Source organism: Dipodomys ordii, unplaced genomic scaffold (assembly GCF_000151885.1).
Source record: "Dipodomys ordii isolate 6190 unplaced genomic scaffold, Dord_2.0 Scaffold42, whole genome shotgun sequence".
Lineage (NCBI taxonomy): Eukaryota > Metazoa > Chordata > Mammalia > Rodentia > Heteromyidae > Dipodomys > Dipodomys ordii.
In genome coordinates this window covers 5,753,666-5,781,535 of record NW_012267258.1, presented here as the reverse complement: position 1 = coordinate 5,781,535, position 27,870 = coordinate 5,753,666, and the positions used below count along the sequence as shown (strand labels likewise).

At 43.2% G+C, this 27,870-nt stretch overlaps 1 protein-coding gene across 1 annotated transcript in view; it reads left to right on the top strand.

Annotated features, from left to right (window-relative positions):
* Ano6 (anoctamin 6) overlaps positions 1–27,870 on the top strand; it is a 121,389-nt gene that overhangs the window by 18,463 nt on the left and 75,056 nt on the right. The window contains exon 2 of the mRNA XM_013018717.1: positions 3,931–4,010. Coding sequence (XP_012874171.1) covers positions 3,931–4,010 — 80 coding nt within the window. The remainder of the gene's footprint in view (positions 1–3,930; positions 4,011–27,870) is intronic.

Here is a 27,870-nt window from a genome sequence, read left to right as displayed (position 1 = left end):
TTGCATAACTTTTTGGAGATTGCCTTGAGGTGCCTAACAACCCTAAAATATTATCCATCAGTGAAATAGGCACACACAAAAAAGATTAAATCTGAGTGCTAGTGGCTCACATTATAACAGGACTAATTAGGATCAAATATTCAGAAGTGCCAGCCACAGATGAATATGCTCAGTACATTTCCATTCCAGTTCCTCACACCACTGAGCCTGTGTGCATGAATGTTCTTTGCAGAGTGCTTTATTTTTCTTACGACATGGTTTTGAATGGTCATGTCTATCTTTGCACAACCTCATGAGATTACCAGAGTAATGTTATCACTAGCATCAGATAAATGGAAAGTAAGTAAACCCAAGATTATGTAATCAAGCAGCAGAAGAATTATTGAGTGAGAACCGGAACCTATTCAGTGCCCTTAGTTTATAACTAGTGCCCTTTGTACTGTGACGTGGTATGTGTGTGCATGCATGCGTGCCTATATGTGTATATATGTACATATGTATATATATATGTGTGTATATATGTACACACATACATTTACATATATGTACACACATGCACATAAATATATTTGTGGTGCTAGGAGTTGAGTGCGAATGTTAGGCAATACACGCTCTCTCTGTGGTTCACCTCCAGTTCATGTCCTTTTATAATCTTACCTGTTCTTACTCATGTATTTATGGTGTTTCTGATTATCTCAACGGCTACCAATCACCATAATAAATAAATCATGAGAACCCAGCCCATCTATCTGCCATGTGGTGCTCTAAGGTTAGATAAATATCCCTGCCTGATTCTGGTTACCTTCCTCTCTGGGGCTCTGCTTTATCAAGCACTTTGGTTTTTGACCCATGAGTTTGCTGCTGTTTTCTGTTTTCTGATGGGTGAGCTATAATTATCTAAGTTATAAAGTTGGAGATAATGTATCTTCTTATGGGCATGGTATAGGTTATCTCTCAGTTTCACAATCGGGATAGTAGATTTTTGTTGCTCCATTTTTAATCGGTGGATTAGGTGACCATGTGCAGTGCGTCTTTTGGTTCATGTCCTCATAATGTTAACCTATTACAATGACCAGGCCTCTAGATATTTTTATGGGGCCTCTGATTTTAGAATGCGAAATAAGTGAGTCAGAGCCAGTACTGCCTTTATTGATGCTTGAGTGTTTCAATCTTATTATTCTAAGATTTAAAAAATACACTCTCTCAGCCAAGCTTGATGGTTCACCTGTAATCCCAGTTCTCAAGGACTGGCACAGAATTACAAATTTTGGGAATGTCTGGGCTGTACAGAGAGATCGTAGCTTAAAAATCCAAAAGAAACGATTGAATGAAAAAATAAACATACCTACACCATCCCTCCCCTTCTCTGTGATTCTGGGAATCAAGTCCAAGGCCTTGAACATGCTAGGCAAAGCACTCTTTTTTTCCTTTTTTTAGTGCTGGTGCTGGAGTTTGAACTCAGGGCCTAGATGCTGTCCAGGCCAGAACTCTTACTAGTTAAGTTATAGCTCCACTTTTGGCTTTTTGGTGGTTGATAGGAGATAAGAGTCTCACAGACTTTCCTAACTAGACTGGTGTTGAACCTTAGTCTTCAGATCTTAGCCTCTTGAGTAGCTAGGATTACAGGTGTGAGCCACCAGATCCAGCTTCAAAGCTCTTCTTAAACTTTTGTTGTATTAGAGTAGTTTTCCAGACTTGTGGGCCTGAACATGTGACAGAGAGTTCCCAAATATTTTTATGTTCTAAGTGCGGAAATTAAATGAACTAATGATACAGTTCAAGATAGTACTTACTTTTTTTTCTAACACAGGAAATATATACAGTCTTGAAAATACATTTGAAAGGCACACACAAAAAAGCAAATACATTTTAAAAGATATTAAGAAAAGCTGATTTTTTTTTTTTTTTGTATGTCATGGGGCCTGAACTGTGGGCCTAGGTGCTGTCCCTCAGCTCTTCAGCTCAAGGCTAGCGCTCTACCACTTGAGCCACAGCGCCATGTCCAGCTTTTTCTGCTGAGGAATCGAACCCAAGGCCTCATGTATGCAAGGCAAGCACTCTACCACTGAGCCACCTTCCCACCCCCAGGAAAAGCTGATTTTTAATCAACAAAAGTAACATTTACCTTTTCAGAATCCCTTCCAATTCTATTTTAACCTAAAGACTTCAAAGTGCCACCTTAATTTTGACTATTTTATTTTTGCTAGTACATGATTTTTTTTTTTGTTTTGTTTTGTGGTTGTGGGGCTTGAACTTGGGGCCTGGGCTCTGTCCCTAAGCTCTTTTGCTCAAGGCTAATGCTCTACCACTTGAGTCACAGATCCATTTCTGGTTTTCTGGTAGTTAATTGGAAATAAGGGTCGCACAGACTTTCCTGCCCGGGCTGGCTTTTAACTGTGATCCTCAGATCTCCGTCTCCTGAGTAGCTAGGTTTACAAGTGTGAGCACTGGGGCCAGGCATGATTTTTTTTTTTTTAGGTCAGATTACCAGAAATGATAATTCCACAATTTCTGGTGCCCTGCAATAATGGAAGCATAATTATCATATTAGCATCAGAAGTCTTTTGCCATCTCAGTATGATATTAGGTGGTGAGATGACCAGCTGTGGCTTTGTTCTACCTGATTGGTTGTTTTCATGAAGCCATTTCTATTTTGATTCACTGAAAGTTAGCTTTTGGCTCTGTGTGGACATGAACCAGGAAATCTGTTCATTTCCATTACCAGAAGAATAGCTAGAACTATAAATACTTCCTTTTTTCTCTATCACAAATCCTTTCAGGCAGCATAGATACCTTTAATTTAATACAACATCTGGATAATAAAGGCATCTTGTATCTCCCCTGTCTACAAGCAAAATGCATACTTTGAAGGCTTTCGGATTCCCTTCCAAAGGGAAAGGAAGGAAAATCAACTATTACAGCTCTGTCCATTAGATACAGTGCACATAACTTGGTTATAAAATTATAGAGAAAGGGTGACATCATTCTGACATCTAGCTATCAGTTTTATAGTACTCATATCAAACTGTATATAGGCATTACATTTTATTGGCTTGCGGTTTTGACATAAAAGAATATATCATAAATACCATGATGGGATTTCTTCCCCCCTCCCCCTCCCCTTCCCCCTCCCTTTTTTTCTTTTCCTTTTTCTGTCCCTCCTTTTCTTCTTTCTTCCCTATCCCCTTCCCCTTCCCCTTTCCCCCTTCCCCTCTTTTCCTCTTCCTTTTTTTTTTTTTTGGGTCCGATCGTGGGGTCTGAACTCTGGGCCTGGGCGCTGTCCCTCAGCTCTTCAGCTCAAGGCTAGCGCTCTACCACTTGAGCCACAGCACCGCCTCCGGCTTTTTGCTTATGTGGTGCTGAGGAATCAAACCCAGGGCCTCAGGCATGCAAGGCAAGCGCTCTACCACTGAGCCAACTTCCCAGCCCATCCTCTTTTCCTCTTTCTTCCCTATTCCCCCTGTCCTTTGCTTTCCGTTCCCTTTCTTCCATGCCAGTACCAGGGCTTGAACTTAGGATCTCACAGCCTTACTTGGCTTTTTCTCTCAACGCTGGCATTCTACCACTTGAGCCACACCTCTACTTCCAGCTTTTTGGTGGTTAATTGGAGATGAGAGTCTCCCAAATTTTCTTGCCCATGGATCTTCAAACCTCCATCTTCAGATCTCAGTCTCCTAAGTAGCTGGGATTGTAGGTGTGAGCCACTGGCACTGTGCAAGACCTAGTATGTTTACCAGCATGGCGTTATCCATGGATGAAACAGTTGCTGAAGATTTTGGGTATCCTTACTAAGCTTGAAAGCATTAAATAATGTCGACTGCAAGTGTACTGCCTATGCTAAATATACATAGTTGCTTCTGTGGGCTATTTTAAATAGAGCTATGCTTTATGCCTCCTATTGTATTCATTTATTTCTCCATTTATCTTCAGTGTTGGAAAACTTTGAACGGACAATCATCCCCAATTGTGGATCACTGGAGGGTCAGCAGGATTTCCGAACCCCGGATTTTGTGAGTACTGCTGCTTCATCTTAAATATATTGCTTAGCTGGAAGTTCCTACCCAAGGGAGAGGGAAAGGTTCCTTCAGAGAATTCTCCTGTTCACTGGCTGCAGCTGTAGCAGGGGCTGTGTTAAAGGCTGTGGTGTCTGAGTATCTTGGCATTGCAAGAGATAGGAAGCTAGTTTTCTCACTACTCTGAGAACTGCAAATAGAAACTCCTTCAGGAGTAAAACAGAAACGTGTTCTCAAAACTCCGACTTCGGGAAGGTGGCTCAATGGTAGAGCGCTTGCCTTGCATGCATGAGGCCCTGGGTTCGATTCCTCAACACCATATAAGCATAAAGAAAAAAGCCAGAAGTGGTGCTGTGGCTCAAGTGGTAGAGCGCTAACCTTGAGCTGAAGAGCTGAGGGACAGCACCCGGGCCCAGAGTTCAGGCCCCAAGACCAGACCCAAAAAACAAACAAAAAAACTTCATGCTGGGTTCCACACTGGGTTTCACACTGGGTTCCAGTGTGATCCTTGCTACTCAGGAAGTTGAGATCTGAGGATTTGGGTTTGAGGCCAGCCCAGGCTCTTATCTCCAATTAACTTCCAAAAAACTGGAAGTGGAACTATAGTGCCAGTCTTGAGCAGAAAAGCTCAAGGACAGTGCCCAGGCCCTTTGTTCAAGCCCCAGTACTGGTGCAAAATCACATTCATGGATTGTGCTGCTTCCAGTTTTTGCTCTTAGTAACTCTGGACCTCGTTCTTTATTGAGCACATAGCCTGTGTTGACCAGTGCTGGTCATTTATAGTGGACTAGCATGATTCTTCATGTCCTTCTGGAACCTTCGGTAATACGTTGTAAAACCAAGGAGTGGTCTGTGGTTTGTTCTGTCCAAGAGAACTAATATGCTCCCACTCAATTAGACTCATTAAAGATTGCCATGGTTTCCACCCTTAAGGAATTAAAAATCTTATTAGATGCTACTGTGATTTTATTAATGCCTTGTTTAAAGAAAATGAAGCATGCAGGATACCTTGCCAAATGGCCTTCACTAAATAGATTTTTTTTTTTTAATAGCAGCTCAAGTGGAGAGAGGAGATGGGAAAGGGAGAGGTGGTCCTCTGACTCGGGGGCCTGTTTATGACTCCAGATGTGGGGAGAAAGTGTGCCAGCATTCACCTGGATTCACTGAGCTTTGTTCCCTCGAAATGGCATGTCAGCCATTCGCTTTAGCAATGCCAAGATCTTTTGTTGTTTTGTGTTTTCCAAGTACAATAGACATTTGTCCCTCCGGTAATCAGCAGAGCAGGATTGCATTATTGATAAAGTCTTTTCTGTTCACACTTTATGGATTTCCCACTCAGTTCAACCAAGAGTAAAGAAAACCAGCCAGGGCTCCAGACTGAAGAAAGGATTGCATATGAAATGATCCCCAGTGCCATTTTTGTTCCAAGTCTGAGGCTCTCCTGTGGTGTAGCTGCTGGTCGCCTACTGGGAAAATCACTTGGGTATAATAGAAAGACATAGTATTCAGTGACTTCTCCATTATATGCAATGAGATTTTCAGTGAAGGAAAATTGTGACTGCTTACCAGGACTCCCGTGTCTTAAAAAACAGAGCAGTTTTGTGCTTTTTGCAGCTAGATTCCAAAAGCAGAATTCACACGTTTCAGATTTGAGTAGGATACTGATACAAACTCAGAGTCACTCCTTAAATATGTGTGTGTGTATGTGTGTGTATTTGGGGGGGGGGAGGGGTGTCCCTGTACCTTTGTGCTCAAGACGAGCACTCTACTACATGAGCCATAGCTCCACCTCTAGCTTTTTGGTGGTTAATTGGAGATAAGAGTTTTACAGACTTTCCTGTCTGGGCTGGCTTTGAGCTTCCATCCTTAGATCTCAGCCTTCTGAGTAGGATTATAAGCGTGAGCTACCAGCACCTGGCTCATTAATCTCTAAGTAGTTATATAAAGGGGTTTCAGTTAAACATATAAGTATATGAGTGCAATGCATCTTGAGCAGTATCACCTCTTCCCTCATTCTCCCCCTTCTACCCTTTAAAAAATTTTTGGTGCCCATGATGGGGCTTGAACTGAGGGCCTCTTGCTTAGAGTATTTTACTCAAGACTAGTGCTCTACCTGTGGAGCCACAGCTCCACTTCTGGCTTTTGGTGGCCAATAGGAGATAAGAGTCTTACAGACTTTCCTGCCCAGGCTGTATTCAAACTATGATCCTCGGATTCCACTCTTCTAAGTAGCTAGGATTATTAGGCATGAGTCACTAGCTCCTGGCTACCATTAACTTCTTGGAATCTACATTTTAATTACTACCCATCAGTAGTCTATACTAGGAATGGTTGTGGAAATAACATAAGGTCTCTGAAAATATTCACTCTCTGGAGAGATTTCTTTTAACCATCACTCTGAGGCCATTTAAGCCAGAAGGATATTCTTAAGCCAAATGCTCTTTTAAAAGATTTTCACAATGCCTGTCACTGGTGGCTCATGCCTGTATTCTGGCTACTCAGGGCTGAGATCTAAAGGTGGTAGTTCAAAGCCAGCCTGGGCAAAAAGGCACATAAGACTCTTTTTCTCCACTTAATCACCCAAATAAGCTGGAAGTGGAACTGTGGCTCAAGAGGTAGAGCACTAGCCTTGAGCACAGAAGCTCAGGGACAGTGCCTAGGCCCTGAGTTCAAGACTCAGGACTCGCACATAAAATGTTTGTTTTTTTTTTCTGAGATTCATCAGAAGTCCTTTTATTAGACAGCAGTGTGGATTTGAAAGCTATTCATCATGATTGTTCTGAGTGGTTGCTATCAGATCTCTGTCCCTCTGTTCTCTTCCTCTAATTGTGGGTTAGACTATGTGTAGAAAAAGAGCCTGTGATTTTCTGGCGCTTTATAGATTGTTCACACCTCTGATGCTCATTACCTGCTGCTTATGTTTTTAGTTTTGGTACCCCAACATAAATAGCAGCTTCTATTTTTCTCCTTGGTATCCCAAGGCAGCGTACTTCCAGCCTCATCATAAACACATGTTATACCCAACTGCTGTCTCCATGGTAAACAAACAGGAGGAGCGGAGGCGGTGCCCTGAGAAATGGGGCACCCCAGAGAATCAGTGCTGCCCGCCTTGCATGGCCTCTCAGAGTGGCCTCTCAGCAGGCAGAAGGTTTCGGGCCTTAGTGAAAACCGAGACAGGCAGGTGGGACCAGGCATATGCCAACACCAAGTTGGGTAAGTGGATCCAAACCAGAATGTTTTGACATAGAAATGAGAGGATAAAAAGAACCTGAGATCGATGAATACCCAAAGGCCAAAGCAAAATTGAAAGCAGAAAGGACACTGGGAAGAATGAAAAGAGCTGGGGGAGGAAAAAAAAAAAAAAAAAGATCAGTATTTATTTTCTGTCTGGCATTTTGGAAGGTCCAGCTCTAGTTAGCTAAGTTGAACTGAAATAAAGCAAGACAGAGACCTTGTTTATCCAGGCCTTATTCTCAAATAGTTCAGATTTTAGAAAGATTAAGAGCCTGGTATATAAAACACAGAGGGTAGAAATAACAGGCTATTTATATAGTTTGGCGAACAGAGAGAATACAATGCTTTCTGGTGACCAGTTTGTGTCCTTCAGAATTGGTTTTTCTTGCACTTGGACTAAGGCCTGGGAAAGCAGAGCTTGTCTCTGATCGGAGAAGCCAGCTGCAGTTTTCTCAGCTCAGGCAGACCCAGCTTTGCTCTGGGGTGGAGTCTGTGGAGATCTTGTCAGCCTCGTGGTATGGTCAGAGGATAGCAATCCATCTGTTTTTAGGACTGTGCCCCTACTGATCTTCTGCTTTTCTTGGCTGTCGTTGGTGGATTACCTGTCACCTGTACACTTGTGTTGCATCCCCTTTCTACAATCTTTGTGGATGGAGGCAAGTGAATACAGTCAGTCTGTGCTAGAATGTGGAGGGGATGTGCAGAAATGTGGACAGAAAGCCCCTGTGTTCTTGCTGCACCAAAGCTTGTGAAGATCTGGGACATGTAGCAAGCAGAACCGCTGCCTTAGACCTGCTCGGAGGTCAGGTGGGTACTGGGGAGAGGGAGTCAACGGGAGGATGTGCCAGCACAGACAGCAACCTAGTGAGCTCGCTAGGGTGACTCAGATAGACATATTTTAAAGCATGATGAAATTCTGATGAGTGTGTGTGCATGTGCGCATGCATGTGCCGGTCCTGGGGCTTGAACTCAGGGCCTGGGCACTGTCATTAAGCTTTTGTTTTTCCTTCAAGGCTAGCACTCTGCCACTTATGCCACAGCTCTTCTTCCAACTGTGTGTGTGTGTGTGTGTGTGTGTGTGTGTGTGATTAATTGGAGATAAGAGTTGGCTGGATTTTGCTGCAAAGCCTGGCTTTGAACTGCAATCCTCAGATTGCAGCCTCCCAAGTAGATAGGATTACAGGCATGGGTCACTGGTGCTGGGCTCCTCAGCATTCTTGCCTGGTGGGACCCAGGCTCCTGGGCTCACATTCTCAGGTGTGGTTAAGAGCTAAAGGTCTGGCTCCCTAACTCCAGGTACACTGGAGGAGATCCAAGGGGAATTGAAAAAACATTGGGATTGAGGATTCATTATGGGGAGAGGTAAAGTCAAGGCTATTTGTAGGAACCCTGACTCTAAAGACACTGATCCCAGAAGAGAAAGACAGAGACACAGAGAGAAAGAAGTTGGGGGCTAAAGAACTGGGACTGCAGTATTAACAGGTCTGAAAGATGAGGGAAAACTTTGGAGACATGGCAGGCCAGTGAAGGGAGGGAATGTAGGAGGGAGTGGCTGAATGCTGTGGATGAGAATGGAGAGATGACCATTAAACTTAAACAAGGGAAATCTCAATTGACTAGTGATATCTAGAGCCTCATTAAGAAGGATCCAAAACAAAATGGGATAAGAATTGAGTACATAGAATTTAGATACACCCTTTTCCCCTTTCCACCCCCTCCCTCTCCCCTCCTTCTTCCCCTCTCCTCCCCTCCATTTCTCCTTTTCTTTCCCTTTTCCCTTCCTTTCCCTCCCCTCCTCTTCGCTCCCCTCTGAACAAGCTTACCCAGAGGCTGAGAGGCTGAATACCGTGGCCCCACCCATTGCTGTAGCACTTGGGAAGCTGGGGCCTGAGGATTGGAAAGTTTAAGACTAGCCTGGTGAACATACATAGCAAGATCCAGCCTCAGGAAACAAAGTAAGAAACAAATCTAGTATTATCTGGAAGATTTCAGGTGAAAGTTTAAGATATCAGGGAATTTTGTTTCTAAGAGGAGAGAACAATCTGGTAGGGACAGGGAAACATTTTTGGAATGAAGTCCTTAGGAAGTAAAGGAGGGGTTGGAAATCTAGTCCAGAGGGGAGGCCACCGCTCTAGGCCTTTGTCACATTTAGAAGTAGGAGGCCAGCAAGAGTAGGAATTGATTGAAAGAGCATTTCTTTTTTGGTTGCTGATCATCGATTAGTAATAGGAGTAAGGCATTAGAAAAGACCAAGGGAGGAGAGATTAGCAGAGAGGGCCGGGATCCTCTGAAAGAGAGAGAGCATGAATATCCTAGGGGTGGTAAGGGGTATATATCGTGATCCACGCGATAGCAGTGGCAGCCAGGTTAGTGATCATGATCCTATACCACTGAAGTCTAGCTTGAGTAGGCTACAATTGGATTTCACCAACTTGGGTTTTCTCTAGATACTGCAGCAAAGTAAGACAATGATGAGGGAGTCAGGTTTGCATGACCGCAGAGGACTATGGGTATGAGGAAGGTGAGGCCACAGGGTCAGTGGATACAGATGTTAGTGGAGTGTGACATTTTAATGTTGGAAGCTTGGAGATAGTCAATCCCAGTGAACTGGGATTAAGGAAAAATACTTACAACTGTGGGAAGATATATATGGCAGCTTTCTGTCTCTGTAACAGAACTCTGAGCTAAGCAGGGCACCAGTGCCTTATGCCTGTAATACTACTCAGGAGGCTGTGATCTGCGATCAGGGTTCGAAGTCAGCCCGGACACGTATGTCAGTGAGACTCTTTATCTCCACTTAGTGACCGAGAAAGCAGGAAGTGGAGCTCTGGCTCAAGTGGTTGAGTGCTAGCCTTGAGTGAAAAAGCTAAGGGACAGTGCCCAGGCCCTGAGTTAAAGCCCTAGTACCAGCATACACAGACAAAAACTCAGATACCTGGGATAGTCAACTTGGAAGGAGTAATTTTGGCTCCTAATGTGAGAGCGTCCATCTCATAATGAGTTGGCCCTGTTGCTTTGGGCTTGTAGTCAGGCAGTGGGAGTACAGAGCAGAGCAAAACCATCCCTCTCATGACAAGAATTGTGTGGGGAGTGGGGAAGGGGGAGAGGTAGGAGTGGGCCAGGGTCCCGTAACTCTTCAGGGACACATTTCTAATGACCTGAACACTTCCCTCTAGACCCTACCTTGGAAGGACATTAGCATCTCTCAGGAGTGCCCTCTTGTGGACTAAGCCTGTAACACAGGGACCTCTGGTGAGGAGGAGGTCAGTGACCAATAGGGGTGGAATCTGGGCTGTGAGCATTAGAATGTGGGTGGAGGCAGAATAGAGCAGCAAGACAGGGTATCAGACGGATCATACATAGGATTATGGAACTCCCCAAGAATTAGTGTCAGCAGGGATCTATTAGCCTGGCATCTGTAAGGAATGTGGGCCAGTGACTTGAGGATGGGTAGGTGGATGCAGAATCTGGAGGAGGAGCAGGACGAGGCCCAGAGTAGATGTAGCCAATGATGAGCTGTAATGTTGTATTAGGGATCCAGCTAGAACACAGTTTCTCCATCTCAGCCCTCTGGCATCTAGAGCTGGATTGCTCTCTTCTCCTCCCCCCTTCTCCCCCTGCCTCCCCGTCAATTGTGGGGCTTGAACTCAGGGCCTGGGCACTATCCCTTTTACACGCAAGGCTGCCGCTTTGAGCCATAGCTCCACTTTTTCTATGGTTATTTGGAAATGAGTCTCCTGGACCTACTTACCTGGGCTGGCTTCGAATTGTGACCCTCAGATCTCAGCCTCCTGAGTAGCTAGGATTACAGGTGCCAGGCTTGGATTTCTCTTCCGTCGAGGTTAATGCTATCCTGTGCATTTTGGGATGTTTATGAACATTTCCTGGTTTCTTTCAACTAGACAGAAATGGCCAGTGGAATGGCCTGCCTTCTGGATGACAAGCAAATAACTTCCAGACATTGCCAAAAATGTACCGTGGGAACAAAGCTTGTCTTCTCTGAGAACCACTGGGTTCCATGGCTACTGAAGACATTGGGGCCCCTCATGTCCCTAAGTGGAGCTGTTTTGGGGCCAATGTTGGGAACACTAATCCAGATTCTAGTAGATCATGAAATACACAAGGAGAAAATAAATACTGACCCCCCCACTCCCCTTCACAGAGCTTGAGGAGGAGGAGCTGGAGAAAGACACAGCAGGGGGAGACTGGCGGCCTTCGTGGTTTCCTAGTATTCGGTGGAAGCCCTTGGACACATGTTAAAGGGGCTTCACACAGGGAGGGAGGGGTGGCTCTGGGAGGGGCTGTGCCAGGGTTTGCAGGGCTCACGCTTGTGGAGGACTCAGGATCACGCAGTTGTGTCTCTGAGGAGCAGGTGTCCAGGATGATGCCTGTGGCTTATGGGTTTCAACCCAGATGTTAAGGATTCACTGAGAGCTGAGAGACAGAGGCAAGCATAGGGCAGAACTTTGGAAAAGTCAGGAAGAATAGGAGGGCAGGAAAAACCCAAAGCAAGCCCTGGAGTTTCTAGGCAGTGGTGAGGGCTTTGGTGGCTGCGGATGCTCCTGTACTTCTGTGTGGCTTTCCCTGCCATTGCTCAGACATGGAGGAAACAGGATGTGCCCAGAGTTGGGCTTGACTGGGTGGACACGGTGCCCAGTGGAGTGTGGAGAGTGGTGTTACTGGAAGAAGGAGCTTTAATGTGACCTGTGTGTATGCCAATCCTGGGGCTTGAACTCAGGGTCTGGGCATTGTCCTTGAGCATTTTTGCTCAAGTCTCCAGCTCTACCATTTGAGCTCCACAGTTCTACTTCAGTTTTTTGGTGGCTCATTGGAGATAGAGGCTTCACAGACTTTCCTTCCTAGGTTGGCTTTGATCTGTGATCTCAGCCTAATGAATTGCTAGGATTCCAGGCATGAGCCATTGGTGCATTGCTCCTAATGTGACTTACTTTCCTTTTTTTTTTTTTTTTGTTCCAGTCCTGGGGCTTGAATTCCGGGCTTCTTTGCTACCCCTGAGCTCTTACAGCTCAAGGCAGGTGCTCTATCACTCGAACCACAGCACCACTTCTGGTGGTTGATTGGAGATAAGAGTCTCATGGATTTCCTGCCCGGACTGGCTTTGAACTGCAGTCCTCAGATCTCAGCCTCCTGAGTAGCTAGGATTACAGGTGTGCGCCACTGGTGCCTGGCCTAATGTGACTTTTGAGGAGGGAAGGAAGATGGGCAGGATGGCTCACACCTGTAATTGTAGTTATGAGGAGCAGAGGCAGTGGAAGCAGCGATAGTTCATGAGACTCCATCTCAACATCGGCTTGTATGTTGTCCCAAGCTATGTAGGAGTACAACAACTAGACATCGTGTGTAGGTCTGTCATCCTCAGAGATACAGGGAAGTACAAATAGCATTGCAGCCTAGGTTTGCCCAGGCATAAAGGGAGACCTTACAGGAAGATAACCAATGCAAAAAGAGACTGGAGGCATGGCTCAGATGGTAGAGTGCCTTCTTTGGAAGTGTGAGGTTCTGAGTCCAGTACTACACAAAAAAAAGGTAGATAGAGGGAGAGAGGAGAAAGAAGGAAGAAAGGGGATAGGCTGAATAATTAAAAAAAAATAAAAAGACCCAGGGGCCTCTGAGATCTTGGTACCATGGTTAGGAAAGGGAGTTGTGGTCAAAAAAGGGCTTCTTGAATAGACAAGGAAGTTTTTGTGGGGTCACAGGTCCCTAATGGGGCCATGGATGTTAGTCCGTGAAAAAGAGCAACAAGAAGCCATACAACCAAGGGGCCCAAGTCATACCACGTGTAGTCATGGCCATGTCGTTTCTGAGGCGTGCACTCGATGTCATTCTGGTGTGAAGACAGACTGCCTGCCTGTTGGATCAGGAAATGTGGGCCAGTGGCTAGATTTTCAACACTCAGGAGCACCATTTGGGAAGTAGGAGGTGACAGGTGACTGACAGGCGCTGGGAACGCTGGGTACATTCTATTCACATGGACCTAGGGGATTTCTCCAAGCAATCCTGGCAACAGCGTGTAGAGGAATCTTGATCTTCCCATTCTTTCCCTGGGGTATGAAAAGTGTTTGGGAAGAGCAGCTGGTGATGCACAGCCTGGAGACCTTTAGTGTGTAGATGTTGTCTCAAAAGAGGGTTTTTTGTTTGTTTCAAAAGAGGGTTCAAGAATCTATTTTAAAGCTGGGCTCCAGTGGCTCATGCCTATAATCCTACTACTCAGGAGGCTGAGGTCTGAGGATTGAGGTTTAAAGCCAGCCTGGGCAGGAAAGTCCATGAAAATTTAATTATTTATTTTTGTACATTTTTTGTTTTGTTATTATAAAGGTGTGACGTACAGAGGAGTTAAGTTACATAAGTCAGGTAGAGAGTACATTTCTTTTTGAACAGGTTCACTCCTTCCCTCTCTCCCAGTTTTTCCCTCTGTCCCCACCCACAAGTTGTATAGTTCATTTTCCACACAGTGTCTAGTGAGTACAACTGCTGCATTTGTTTACTCCTTGGCCCTCCATTTCTGTGCTCCCTTTACTCACTCAAAGATAGATATATGAACAAACAAGACCAAAAAGAAAAAAAAGAAACCAGCAACAATGAAATAAATCTTTGGTTTTCATTTCCTGGAGTTCACTGATAAATACTATTTTATATAATCAGATGCGCATAGGCATTGCACCTTTGTGATCCTCTCCTAAGAGTGTCTTCCTTTGGTCCCTCTGTCCTGTATAATTGATCATGCCCTCCTGTATTTTAGGTCTAGCTTCCACATATGAGAAGAAAACAATGCCCTTTGTCTCACTGAGCTATAAAACTCTTTATTTCCAGTTAACCACCCAAAAGCCAGAAGTGGCACTGTGGTTCAAGTGGTAGGATGCTAGCCTTCAGCAAAAAAAAAAAAAAAAAAAATCCCCAAACCCAAACAAAACAAAAAAAGCCGAGGGACAGTGCCCAGGCCCTGAGTTCAAGCCCTGGTAGTGGCATACATGCACGCACACATACACACATGCGCACATACAGTCTATTTTAATCTTTTTTTTGTGTGTGTGCCCTTCCCCTTTTCTTTGTTTTGGTGACTTCTGAAATAATGGAATTGGGGCTGAGGCTATTGAAACAAATATTTCTGTTTATTTTGTGGCCAGCCTGACATCTTAGTATCCCAGAAACTCAGTAGTCTCATAGTCTGGCTAAAATTCCCAGGTGCATCAGAGTCCAAAAGTATGACAGCACAACAGACCTTCCACAGGAACTTAGGTCCGTGGACCTAACTTGGACACAGACTCCTTTTCTCTTCTGTACACCGATGAATAGGATGGCTTTATCTTGGGGTCAAATGTTAAAGAGAAAAGAACCCCCCCCTCCTCCCAGGGTTCCCCAAAGAAAACAAATATTAATTTGGTCAGAGGGCTCTGGGGAAAGGAAATGGAGGTCAAAGTTAATGTTTTTTGCCATAGTTGAAATGCACATGACATGTCAACTTGATAAGCGTTCTAAGAAGCCTCTAAGAAGGAGATAATGGGCCATAGACTTTGAAGATGAAGGAATACTATATTCTGTGTGGCTGACTTCAGAGATCTGTGAGGGTTGTGGAGAATCAGGAAAAGCTGCAGGCATTTCTGAGCGACAGGCAGAGGTGTCATTGGGACATTTCTTTCCCTGTCGTTTCTTCGGGATGCACAATGTCTCAACTTTTCCCAAGAAACAGTCATAAAAAGGTGATCCGGCTTTAGACCCCACGGTGTTGAGACCCTCCAAAGCCATTTTTAACCCAGAGGACCAACAAACTGCCATCCTGAACTAATAATAATCTTCTGGAACATTCCAGTCTCTGGTTTTTCCATCATTAATTCTGAAATGTTACAAGTCGAATGGGAGCCCGTGGTGAGCTGAGGCAGGTGGGAAAGTGCTTAGCATGATGAGATTAACCGATGGTGGGTGCTAGTTTTCAAGCAGGCTAGGTAGTGAAGCAGTAAGCTTCCCACAGCTTAAATAAGAGTGAACCAACAGAGGACCCAGGTCACTGAGTTTCCCTCTTCCCTTTGTCTTTTTTACTTAAGAAGGAGAAGGTTTAGAATGATTTAAGCTGTGCCAGTGGCCGCCGAAGCATATGCTGTTCAGAATGTTTTCAGAAAGGAGCCAGGTATGGAAGTACACACCTGTAATCCATGAGTTCAAGGCTAGAGTACATAGAGAAACTCTGTCTTTAAAACCCTAAACAAACAGAAACGTTTTAGAAAGCAATATGATTGTTCCAAAGGGGTTTGGATTTTCTGGCTTCAGGAAAATTATGAATCAATCAGGATATTTCAAAAGCTTGTAGATTTGTTTGGTAAAGTTGGTCATTTTGAGGTGATACTAAGGGGTTGGGGACAGTCCCCACTCAGAGGATGAGAGTGACAAATGGCCCAGTCTATACAGAGGGGCTGGGTTAAGGTGGGTGCTAGGTATAGATTAAATTAGGACAAATGGAATGTTTAAGCTAGAGACTTCATCTTTAAGAATGCCACAGAACGGAACTGTTCAGTAGGATTTTTTTTTAATATTAGATAATTTAGAAGGTTTACTGGGAACCATAAAAGAAATCAAAACATACTGTTTTTTTTTTTTTTTTTTGGGTCCGGTCGTGGGGCCTGAACTCTGGGCTTGGGCGCTGTCCCTCAGCTCTTCAGCTCAAGGCTAGTGCTCTACCACTTGAACCACAGCGCCACTTCTGGCTTTTTTCTTTTTTCTTATGTGGTGCTGAGGAATCGAACCCAGGGCCTCAGGCATGCAAGACAAGTGCTCTACCGCTGAGCCACCTTCCCAGCCCCATACTTTTTTTTTTGATAGTGTTGGTATTTGAACTCAGGGAGTCAAGCTTGCTAGCTAGGCAGGCACTCTACTTGAGCTATGCCTCCATACCTTATTGACTTGCTTATTTTTGAGGTACAGTCTTACATTTTTACCTGGGCTGACCTGGACCACATTCCCTTGTTAATGTCTTCTGCATAGCTGGGAGGACACTTAGCAGGCATGTGCCTGCTCTGTGTTTCCAGTCAGTGGTTTACAGGGGATCCTGTAGACTTTTTGCCTAGGCTGGTCTTGAACCATTGGTCTTCCTATTCTCCTCTTTATTATAAGATTATAGGGGTGAACCATCAATGCATGGCCTTCTTTCTCTTCCCTTTCTCTCCCATTCTCTCTTCCCTTTCTCTCCCATTCTCTCTTCCCTTTCCCTCCCTCCCTCCCTCCCTCCCTCCCTCCCTTCCTTCCTTCCTTCCTTCCTTCCTTCCTTCCTTCCTTCCTTCCTTCCTTCCTTCCTTTCTTTCCATCCATGCCTCCCCCCTTTCTCTCTTAACGAGGGAATATTAGATAGGCAGAATAGTAGAAAGACACAGGCTTCTTTGTGTGTCTTGATTTAAGCAAGGTGTGTAGAAAAAACAGCCTTTAAATAGAAAATGAAGAAATGTAGTCCTAGAGAGTATGTCTACGTAATGGGTAATTGATCTCAGGAAGACTGTGGGATAATGGATAGAAATCAATTTCTAGTGGGGACGGAATCAATAGGCACTAAAGTAAACTCCTGCCCTTAACTCTAAATATCAGCCAGTTAAGTGAGGAGCATGAGAACAGAAGCTAATGACTGAAGACAGGGATGGATAGGTAATAGGTGTTTGGCTAATTAAGCCTGGTATGAATTGAGCAGGTGATAGCAATGTCAAGAAGTTAATCTCAGTCCAAGATTGTATCCACATTTCTGTGTGTCTGTAGAACAAAAGCAACCTCAGGCCTTTTTTGCTCAGTGTTGAAGTCACCTCCTACTCTAAGGTGTGTGTGTGTGTGTGTGTGTGTGTGTGTGTGTGTGTGTGTGTGTGTGTGTGTGTGTGTGTGTGTGTATGTACACACCAATACTAGAGACTGAACTCAGGACCGGGTGTGTGTGTGTGTGTGTGTACTCCAATACTAGAGACTGAACTCAGGACCTTGAGCTCCCAGCTGGCACTCTATGACTTCAGCCAGGTTTTCACTTCTGGCTTTTTGCTATTTCACTAGAGATGAGTCTTTCAGAGCTGTCTGTCCTGGCTTTGAACACAGTCCTTAGATCTCAGCTTCCTGTGTAGCTGGGATTACAGGTGTGAGCCCCCAGTGTCTGGCTCAGGTGTTCTTTTGCAGAAGGGCATGGGAAGAGAGAAGGACCACCACTGATAATGGGGTTGCTGCACACGTGCAGGCAAGGGCATGACTGGAGCTAATTATCCAACAGTACTACCTGATAGGTACAGATACAGTTTTAAAAGCCATGAATAGGAGGTAAATGGAGAAGACAGGTTGCATTTTAGTAGGAAAGCATATGTTGTCATGATTAACATACCTTACATTGGCCAGGCACCCCAGGTTCACTCCCGGTGAACCCCTGGTTTAGGTTCACCTGCAATCCTACCTACTCACCCAGCTGAGATCTGAGGATCGTGGTTCGAAGCCAACCCGGGTAGGAAAGTCTGTGGATCTTTTGTCTCCAGTTAACTACCAAACATCTGTCAGTGGAGGTATGGTTCAAGTGGGGGAGTGAAAAAACTAAGAGACAGTGTTCAGACCCTGAGTTCAAGCCCTAGCACCAGTGCACACACACACACACACACACACAAAATACCTAACATTTTGCAGGAGTCCAGATATAGCCAGATGGAATAGAAAAACAAAATCTAGCTAGAAAATAGTGGAGACAAGAGACAGGACATATCAAGTGGCATGGGAAATAGGGTGTATAGGTTTTATATTAATCAGTACTTGATAATTGATGGGAAGTTGGGAATGATAGGACAATCTGAAAGTTTTTCTTTTTGCGAATATCCATCCCTGTGAGTTACATGTGGCTCATTGATGCATCTAACTTAATTCCCTTTTATGTTTCTCCCTCATTCGACTTACTAACAGCAGCAGCATATCATAATTGATTTAAGATCTTCCCTTCCATAAAACTGTGTTTATTTGACCTGGTTTTCTTCCCTGACTTTCAGAAATTCATGCCTGTAAAATGTCTTGTGAATTCCTGCCTTACCGAGTATCACATTTGAAATTCAGGGAGCGATCTGTTATCTGGGGATGTCAAAATTAATTTGACAAACACATGGGAGAGGAAAGCAGGAAGCTGTGGGCAGGGTGGACAAAGTTGTGATATCTGTGTTTACCATGGAACTCGGCTGATTCTAAGTCATCCGGAAGCATATTACAATAATGGTTGGGAAAGCCCACAGAAGCGAAAAGAATTGTGTTCAAGTTGAGATTCTGTTGGCAAATAACTTCACTGTACCGTGACCTAAAAAAACCCAGCATGCATGCGAAAAGCCATCATAAAAATTTAAAGAGAAAGCATAGGACTTGGTGGAAATGCACACACAATATGAATTCACAGGGATCCTGGAAAATTGAAAAGGGGAGATGGAAAGGATTTCCACTGTGGCTGTTCCCCTCTACCCCATAGGTTGAATTTTTAATTAATTGAGAAGGCAAAAGGCTCTGGAAGGATGGCTTGAAGTTCTTTAATTTCCAAAGTCCCCTCATAAACTGTAGTTTGGCTTATATCATCAGGTAATAATAATAATAATCTGTTTAATCCTTGTGCATGCCTTATGTTTGTTCTGGCAAGAAACTATAAACATGCTCTTACCTGGAAAACACAAATGATGCCTTTAAAAGGAAAATGCTTCTTCAGCTCCTGTTCCCAAGTCACCTTTTGAAATGTAGGTTAATGTGACCCGACAGGTTGTCATAACTACCAGAGAGCATCTTCATTAATTATGATGGGGGAGCCAATAAGACAGATCTTTTTGCAGTGCTAATAGGAATTAGAATGTATAGAGTCAGTACTGTTCTTGTTGCTACTACAGCAAAATTTGATTGCTTAGTCCCCAACCCCCTAAAATAAAAGCAGCTTATGAAAAATGTGAGGTACCATTCAGCAATGCTCATGATTCAGGACTGTTGCATGGGTGTACATCTTTAGGTGTGGGGTTTGGGTGTGTGTGTGTGTGTGTATGTGTGTGCACGTGTGCACATGCATGCACGTGCATACACATATGTGCACATACACTCATGGCTCTCCCTTAGTTTTTTACTGCTCAGGAGTAGTTTCTAACTCTTGAGCCACAGCTCCATGTCTGGCTTTTTGGTGGTTAATTGGACATAAGAGTCTCACAGATTTTCCTTCCCAGGCTGGCTTTGAATGGTGATCTTCATATCTTAGTCTTCTGAGTAGTTAAGATGACAGGTATGAGCCACCTAGTTCTGGCTAATCTTGTTTTTAAGTTTTTCTTTCTTTTTTTCAGTAAACATGGGATCTTTTTAATTTTTAATTTAATTAGATTTTAAAGGTGCTATACAGAGGGGTTACAGTTAGGTAAGTAAGGTAATGTGTACATTTCTTGTAGAACATTGTTACCAATTTCTTTGTTTTTCTCCCACTATTCCTTCCTCACCCTGACTCCCCTCCCCCGAGTTGTAAAGTTCATTTCCAACCTAGTGTCTTCTGAGTATCACTGTTGCATTGGTTCACGCTTTGTCCTGTTTCACCGTTTTGTTATTTCCTTCCCTTTCCTAACTCAGATAAATGTATATACAAGACACAGGGTACCAGAATAAAAAACAATGACTATTGAGGATAAACCAAAAAGGAGGGGGGGTGCGGAGAAAGAACTTGCTACAGCACATTAACAACAACAGTGTCAAAAACAATTAAAAAATCCTCTTGTTTCCATATCTTGGAATTCATTTCAATTAGCATCATTTTATATGGTCATGTGTACATAGCAATTGAGTTATTGTAATCCGCTGCTAGGACTATCCTAGACATATATTAATTATTACAAATGAGGGAAAATATGGATCCTGTGTTTCTTTGGGTCTAGCTTAATTCACTTAATATGATGTTTTCCAAGTCTTTCCATTTCCTTACAGATGGAGTGATGTCATTCTTTCTGATGGAGGCATAGAATTCCATTGTGTATATATACCACATTTTCTTGAACCATTTGTCTACTGAGGGGCATCTGGGTTGGCTCCATATCTTAGCTGTGGTAAATTAGGCTTCAATGAATATAGTTGTGTGGTAGTTTTAGTGTGGCCCTGTTTGTGGTCATTTGGGTAAATGCCCAAGAGTGAGATTGCTAGATCATAGGGGAGCTCTATCTTTAGCCTTTTGAGGAACCTCCATACTGCTTTCCAGAGTGGTTGAACCAGTTTGCATTCCCACCAACAGTGTAGTATCATTGCCTGTTGGACACATCCCCACCAGCATCTACTATTATTTTAAACATGGGATCTTATAAAATAGTATATTTGAAGAGTCAGGTACAGCAAGGTACTTTTGAGACATAAGGTATTTTTACTTCTTATTTTCAGACTTTCTTCTTAAATAGGCAGAAGTTGTTCTGAAAGCTCCATTAGGAGCACAAGTTGAACGGAGGAGTTAGTACTCTGTGTTCCCGTGCAGCTCTGCTCCAGGGCCCCTGGAGGCAGGTTGCTTTTCCTGTCAGGACCTCTGTTTCTTCGTATATAAAAAGCAGAAACTCAACAGGAGATTTTCAGAGTGGCTGTGGTGTCATTCAGGGACCACACATGGATGGAGAAACCTTGTCGCTGTCTTAAAAGCGTAGTCATAAAATAATAATTCATTGAAGAGTCTTAGCTAACATTTCTAGATTTCCATAGTGGCAAAAACACATTGCAGGCAGAGTGCTTGCCAACATTGAAATAATGACAGCCCCCCCATTGCTCAACCCAGCTAGACCCTTTTTGTACCCTTTCACATGAACTCAGTTCATTGCAACCAGAAATTGTTTGTTTGTTTTTTTAAAGAAACTCCAACAAGAGCTTTTATACCTTGTATCCATGAGAAAGTAGAGTCACAGGTACCAAAGTACTAACCAAATGAATCGAGAATTAATATTACCCAACAGTTGTTATAAAATATCAGCAGTACCATCCATCAGTTTATCTACTGAGCACTTGTACTAACTCTTGCTAATAGAATTTTCAGTGAATTAAGGATAAGAGATTTATATTATGCAGTATTTTGATTAAACCAATAAGAGCTTCACCAGAGTTTTAGTCAAATTTTCATCCATCATTTAGCACTTATTAATCAGTGTGCTGAATAGAGACATACAAAGCAGTAACTGCTTGTATTTCAGTATTTACCAAGAGAGTGCTCTTAAAATTTGAAGGCCCAATCTCCATTCTGCTGGGTTAATCATACTCTTGGTTAGAACTGAGTTTTGTGTGAAATAAGTGACTGTAAACATGTAAGAATCATTGCCTTAGCTGGTGCTGGTGGCTCAGGCCTGTAATCTTAGCTACTCAGGAAGATGGTATCTGAGGATTACAGTTTGAAGCCAGCCTGGGCAGAAAAGTCCATGAGACGCTTACCTCCAGTTAACTGGAAGTGTGGATCAAGTGATATAGCACAAGCCTTAGTGAAAAACTGAGATTGCAAGGCTCTGAGTTTAGACAGCAGTTCTGGTACGAAAAATGGTCTTAGAAAATCACTAGACTTCTGTTTTGGCAGGAGGTGATCATGTAAGTCAACCTTAATGTTTAGTAGGAAAGGTTTCAGTAGTCTCTGCAGCCTATAAAGGCTGTATCCTTCAGGGCTTTGCCAGGCCTTTCAGCTGATGGGATTGAGGACCACCGAGATCAAAGAATTCCTAAGACACGAGCTGGTAGTAATGTCAAACACACCTACCAAATGACCTTTCTAGAGGCACCTAGGATTAATGTTGGCATAAATGGGCACTGTATAGTGTAGCCCAGTTTATACGTAAACCTGTCCCAGTGGATATATTGTAGGCAGAAGTCCAAGTGGCCTTCCATGAGCAAATAAATGAACATGGAGATTGAGGATGAAGCTGCTCTAGTGGGATTGGGAGGAGATGAAGTTAGAAAGGTACGGTTCAGGAGGGCTGGGAAGATGGCTCAGTGGTAGAGCGCTTGTCTTGCATGCCTGAGGCCCTGGGTTCGATTCCTCAGCACCACATAAGCAAAAAGAAAAAAGCCGGAAGTGGTGCTATGGCTCAAGTGGTAGAGCGCTAGCCTTGAGCTGAAGAGCTGAGGGACAGCACCCAGGCCCAGAGTTCAGGCCCCACAACCGGAACCAAAAAAAAAAAAAAAGAAAGGTACGGTTCAAGGTAGAAATGCTGGGCTATAGAATACTGACTGTTGAGCTGGAGAGACACAACAATGATCTTTCATTGTCATCCCATGGAACTTGCCCTGATGCCAGTGGTCCTGCTCCTGTGTTGTCCAGGATATTCACTGGCCATGGGAGGCTTGCAGGCACTTGAGATAATAAGACTGAGAAACTGAATTGTTAGGGTTTTTTTTTTGTTGTTGTTGTTGTTGGTCATGGGGCTTGAACTCTGGGCCTGGGCACTGTCCTTCAGCTCTTCAGCTCAAGGCGAGTGCTCTACCACTTGAGCTGCAGTGTTCTTCCAGTTTTCTGGTGGTTTATTGGAGATTAGAGTCTCATGGACTTTCCTGCCCAGGCTGGCTTTGAACCGTGATCCTCAGATCTCAGCCTCCAGAGCAGCTAGGATTACAGACCTGAGCCACTAGAGTCCAAGTTAGGCAGTTCAGTGTATTATATAATGTACATTGAATATGATGACTGTCTTTGACCGCCTTGAGGAACTGAATTTTAGATTTCATTTTATGTTAACACATCTAAATTGAGCAGGCACAGTGGTTAATGGGCATTTTGTTGGAGCTACAGAGAGATCCATCAGGTTGGGACACCTAGGAGAAATTGGAAGGAGATCAGAAAGAAGCCATGTGTTTACCACATTGTAGTTAGAGTGGCCTTGAACAAGGCAAGTAGAAAGGAGAGAGGAGAGGAGGAGGGGAGGGGAAAGGGAGGGATTTTGACCTTGTGGTTTGACCTTCTGTTTCCTTCTTCCACCCAGGCCCTTCCTGTTGGTGAGATGTCTGTGGCTCTGCCTTCCTTGTCTTTTCTTTCTCTCACACTCTTCCTCAGCTTCAGCTGTAGTCTCTCTTAACCCTTCCTAGGTTTAAGCTGGTGTGGTTTTCAATCTTTCTATCCAGACTCTGAGAACAGTTGACTCTTGTCTCCTTCTATTCTTGTTTTTTTTTTTCTTCCAGTTGTCCACATTTTGATCAATGCAACCATTATCCTCTTGGCTGCTCAAGCCAGAAGTTTGAAATTCCTTCATTCTGTTACTCCTTTTGATCAGTCACCAGACCTCCTAATTCTGCATGTTTATTGCAGCTTCTGTCTGTCTCCATCCTCTTATCTGTCCCCTGTCCATCTTCATCTTCATTACTCTCCACAATATTTGCCTCCTCCTTTCTTCCCTGGACTCAGAGCCTCAGTCATTGCTCTTCCACCCACGGGCATCTGCTGTCCTGAATGATTCCTTTAAAAAATAAAGCAAATGGTTTATTCATTCTATGGTAAATATATAATAGAACACCCCCGCCCATGCTTTGTCTGCTGTAGTATTACAAAATGTCACAGGATAAATGAATAATTTCAGTTGATTTATTTAATAATAATCCAGTTAACATTTCTGTGACTGTTGGCACTGTCCCTCTGGGCATGTATTCTAGCAAGAGAGGTAGGGTTTCATCAAACAATTACACAAATAACTTGACTTTTACAATAGTGAGAAGTGACATTTGAGGGGAATGTGAAGTGTTCTAGGAGTTTATAAGAGAAGAAACTGGACCCAGGAAGATCAGGAAGGTTAGAGAGGTTAGCCAGGGACAGGATAGGAAGGGGATTCTAGGAAGAATGAGCTGTGTGTGTGAAGATGGAGGGAAATAGCCATTCAAATTCGTAATGGAGCTGGGTGTGCAGGTACAAGCCAAAATCCTTGCAATTTGGAAGGCTAAGGCAGGAAGATTGCCAGTTCCTAGACCAACCTGGGAAACTTTATGGGGCACTGTCTTACAAGAATCAAACAGCCAAGTGCCAGTGGCTTACACTTGTTATCTTAGCTACTAAGGAGGCTGAGATCTGAGTATTGCTGTTTGAAGCCAGCCCAGGCAGGAAAGTCCATGAGACTCTTTAGCTCCAATTCATTAGCCAAAAGCAGGAAGTGGGAAGTATGGCCCAAATGGTAGAGTGCCAGCCTTAGGTGGAGAAAAAGCCCTAGTACTGGCATGCCCCCCCCAAGCCCAAGCCCCAAATCACGTTCTTGTTCATTCATAAAATATAGGACTAAAATGATCATGATTACCTCTGGTGAGAGTAGGGAAACTTTTTTACATTATTCTGACATCTTTAATAGTATACGCATTTAGTTAAGCAGTTGGCAAGAAACAGATGTCTGTCAAATCATAGACAATTTGTTGGGCTTTGTAGGGCCTACAGACTGGATGTTCTCCACTCCTGGCTAGCAAAGTGGCAAGATTGGGGATGGGGAAAAGAAAAGATTGTATGAAGTAAAGGTGACCAGAGTATATTAAGTGTAAATATATACGAAGGCAGAATAATTAGACCCACCAAACATTATCTAGACAAGGGGGCAGGAGGAAGAGGCATAGGATATTATATACATTTATAATATATGTACACATATTATATAATGTATACTTATATATATCATATTGTATATGTATAAAATAGCCTATATACCACACACACTCACACATACATACACACACATATAAATGAAACTTTGAGCCCACTCAAAAATGCACGTGTAGAATTGCCACAATATAATTCCCTGGTTTATATATGCTGATTTGAGAAACACAGCTACATAAAGTTCGTAAGGTCATTATCTTGTGGTGTTATCTCTGTGAGTCTGGGTGGTGATGTGATTACTGGAACAGTACAGTCAGTGCTACTTCGGGTTTGGTCCACCCTCCATTAGTTCTGTGCATTATTGCAGATGATAACATGAGAAAACCAACAGCTTGATGTAAGAAAAAATATGTTGACCTTTCAAAACAGGCTAGGAGTGCCCACCGGCGCATAGAGCATATGCCCACTACATAGATGGTAGTACGGAGGACTAGGGGCAGGAAGCACAAACCCCAAGTTGCCAAGGAGGCTTTTTTGTTTTTTCTCGGTCATGGGACTTGAACTCTGGGCTTGGGCGCTGTCCCTCAACTCTTCAGCTCAAGGTGAGCGCTCGACTGCTTGAGCCACAGTGCCATTTCCGGTTTTCTAGTGGTTTATTGGAGATAAGAGTCTCACGGACTTTCCTGCCCTGGCTGGCTTTGAACCTCGATCCTCAGATCTCAGCCTCCTTGAGTAGCTAGGATTATAGGCATGAGCATCGGCGCCCAGCTTCGAAGGAGGCTTTAAGAGAAGAGCATAAGCTAGACCTGGACAGAGAGCTGGGGTCTGGAGCTGTGGTAAGTAGAAAAGAAATCACGTGATCAAAGGAGCAGAGGTTTAATCAACACTCAGAATGTTGGTCTCACTGGTGTATGGGGAATCTTGGGCCTTCTACGACTTGGACATGCTGCTTCAGAAGCTTTCCTTTGGTGGCAGTACATCATGTGATGGAGAACGCGGGGATGAATAAGGTGTGAGTCACGGAATGATGCAGTTGATGAAACAGGAATGTAGATTAATTGTTTCAGAAGTAGAAGTGATACACAAACTAAAGGAAGAGGTCCAAGGTTCATGTTACATAATCCCAATTTCTTACCAATGACATTGTAGAGAAATGGACAAAAATCAAGTTTTAAAGGGCTCCAAGACTTCCCAAAGGTATCAGAATGCTCTGTGTGTGTGTATGTGTTTATGTATGTATGTATGCATGCATGCATGTAGGTAGGTAATTATTAATTACCTATTTTATGGGATGGGCCTTCTCTGCTTCTGTCACATTTTAATCAGAACCTAAAGAGAGCTAAAATGGTCTCTGGAACTGAAGCACCATGACTTAATTTCAGAGAAATTCAACAAATTGAGTTAATCTGGCATTCAAAACTGATTAAAAGTATCAAGTAATATGGTAGTAAAATGGCTTGAACTCAGCCGAGGTGCTGTTCCTGCTCTTTTGTGCTAGTGCACTACCATTTGGGCCACAACTCCAGAAGGGTTGGGGCTAGTTTTTGTGTTACTCTCCTAATAATTACACTTGTCTCAATAGTTAGTAGGTTTTCTTCTCCTATTGTCTATTATTTCTCTATCTCAATTTACATGTTCATTAATGTAACTGCATTCAATCCCTTTAATGCCAAAAGTTCTAAGTTACCTTTTTAAAACAGTTGTAGGGAGAGGTAGAATACAATTAAATGATATTAATTAAGTAGGTAATTATTAATTACCTATTTTATGGGATGGGCCTTCTCTGCTTCTGTTACATTTTAATCAGAACCTAAAGAGAGCTAAAATGGTCTCTGGAACTGAAGCACCATGACTTAATTTCAGAGAAATTCAAGAAATTGAGTTAATCTGGCGTTCAAAACTGATTAAAAGTATCAAGTAATATGGTAGTAAAATGGCCCTTGAGACAGGTAGATTAATAACTGAAGGAAGTGACCGCTAAGAATGTGAGTTACATGAGAGAACAAACATGGCGCAAAACAGACCCAAAAACCAGTGGAACAAAATAGAATACCCAGAAATAAAACCACACAGCTAACAGCCATGTCATTTTTTGACAAAGGAGCCCAAAACATATATTGGAGAAAATGCAGCCTCTTCAACAAATGGGTGCTGAGAAAACCTGAGTATTCACTTATAGGAGACTGAAAATCTCTCACCCTGTACAAAAATCAACTCCAAAAGGATCAGTGAACCTGAACGTTCAGTGAATGTTCAGTAAAACCTGAACGTTTAAATCTGCCATAGGAAAACATAAATTCTGGAAGTAACAGATACAGGTAATTATTTTCTGAAGAGGACTCCAGTTGCTCAGAAAACAAGCAGAAGAATTGACAAATGGGACTGTATCACCTCCAAGAGATTCTGCACAGCAAAAGAAATAATTACCAGAACCAAGAGACAAGCCACAGAATGGGAGAAAATCTTTGCCAGCTGTTGAACAAATAAAGGATTAATATCCAGAACACACAGAGACCAAAAATATAAAAGAAGAAAAAACATCAACCCCCCCCTCCCCAACCTAACAACTGGAGAACAAAAAAACCCCAAAAAACCAAACAAACCAACCATTAATGAATGGACTGATGAACAGACAATTCTCAATAGGAGGAATATAAATGGCTAGTAGATAATAAAGAAATGTGCAACATCCTTAACTGTAAAGGTTAAAATAAAATCAAAATTGCCCTACAAGTCCATTCCAACTCTAGTCAGAATGGCAGTCATCAACCAAAACAAACAAATGCTGACTCTGATAGGAATGTGAACTAATGAAACCACTAAGGAAATCAGTATGGAGATTCCTCAAAAGACTAAAAGTAGATGCTTTCTGTGACTCTCTTGAGCATCTATCTGAAGAAGATAAATAATCTGTGTTGATTATAATTTACAATAACCAAATGGTGGAATCAGTTGAGAAGTCCCAACAATGAATGAATGAATGGATCAAGATTATGTCAGACGGGGCTGGGAAGGTGGCTCAGTGGTAGAGCGCTTGCCTTGCATGCCTGAGGGCCCTGGGTTCGATTCCTCAGCACCACATAAGCAAAAAGAAAAAAG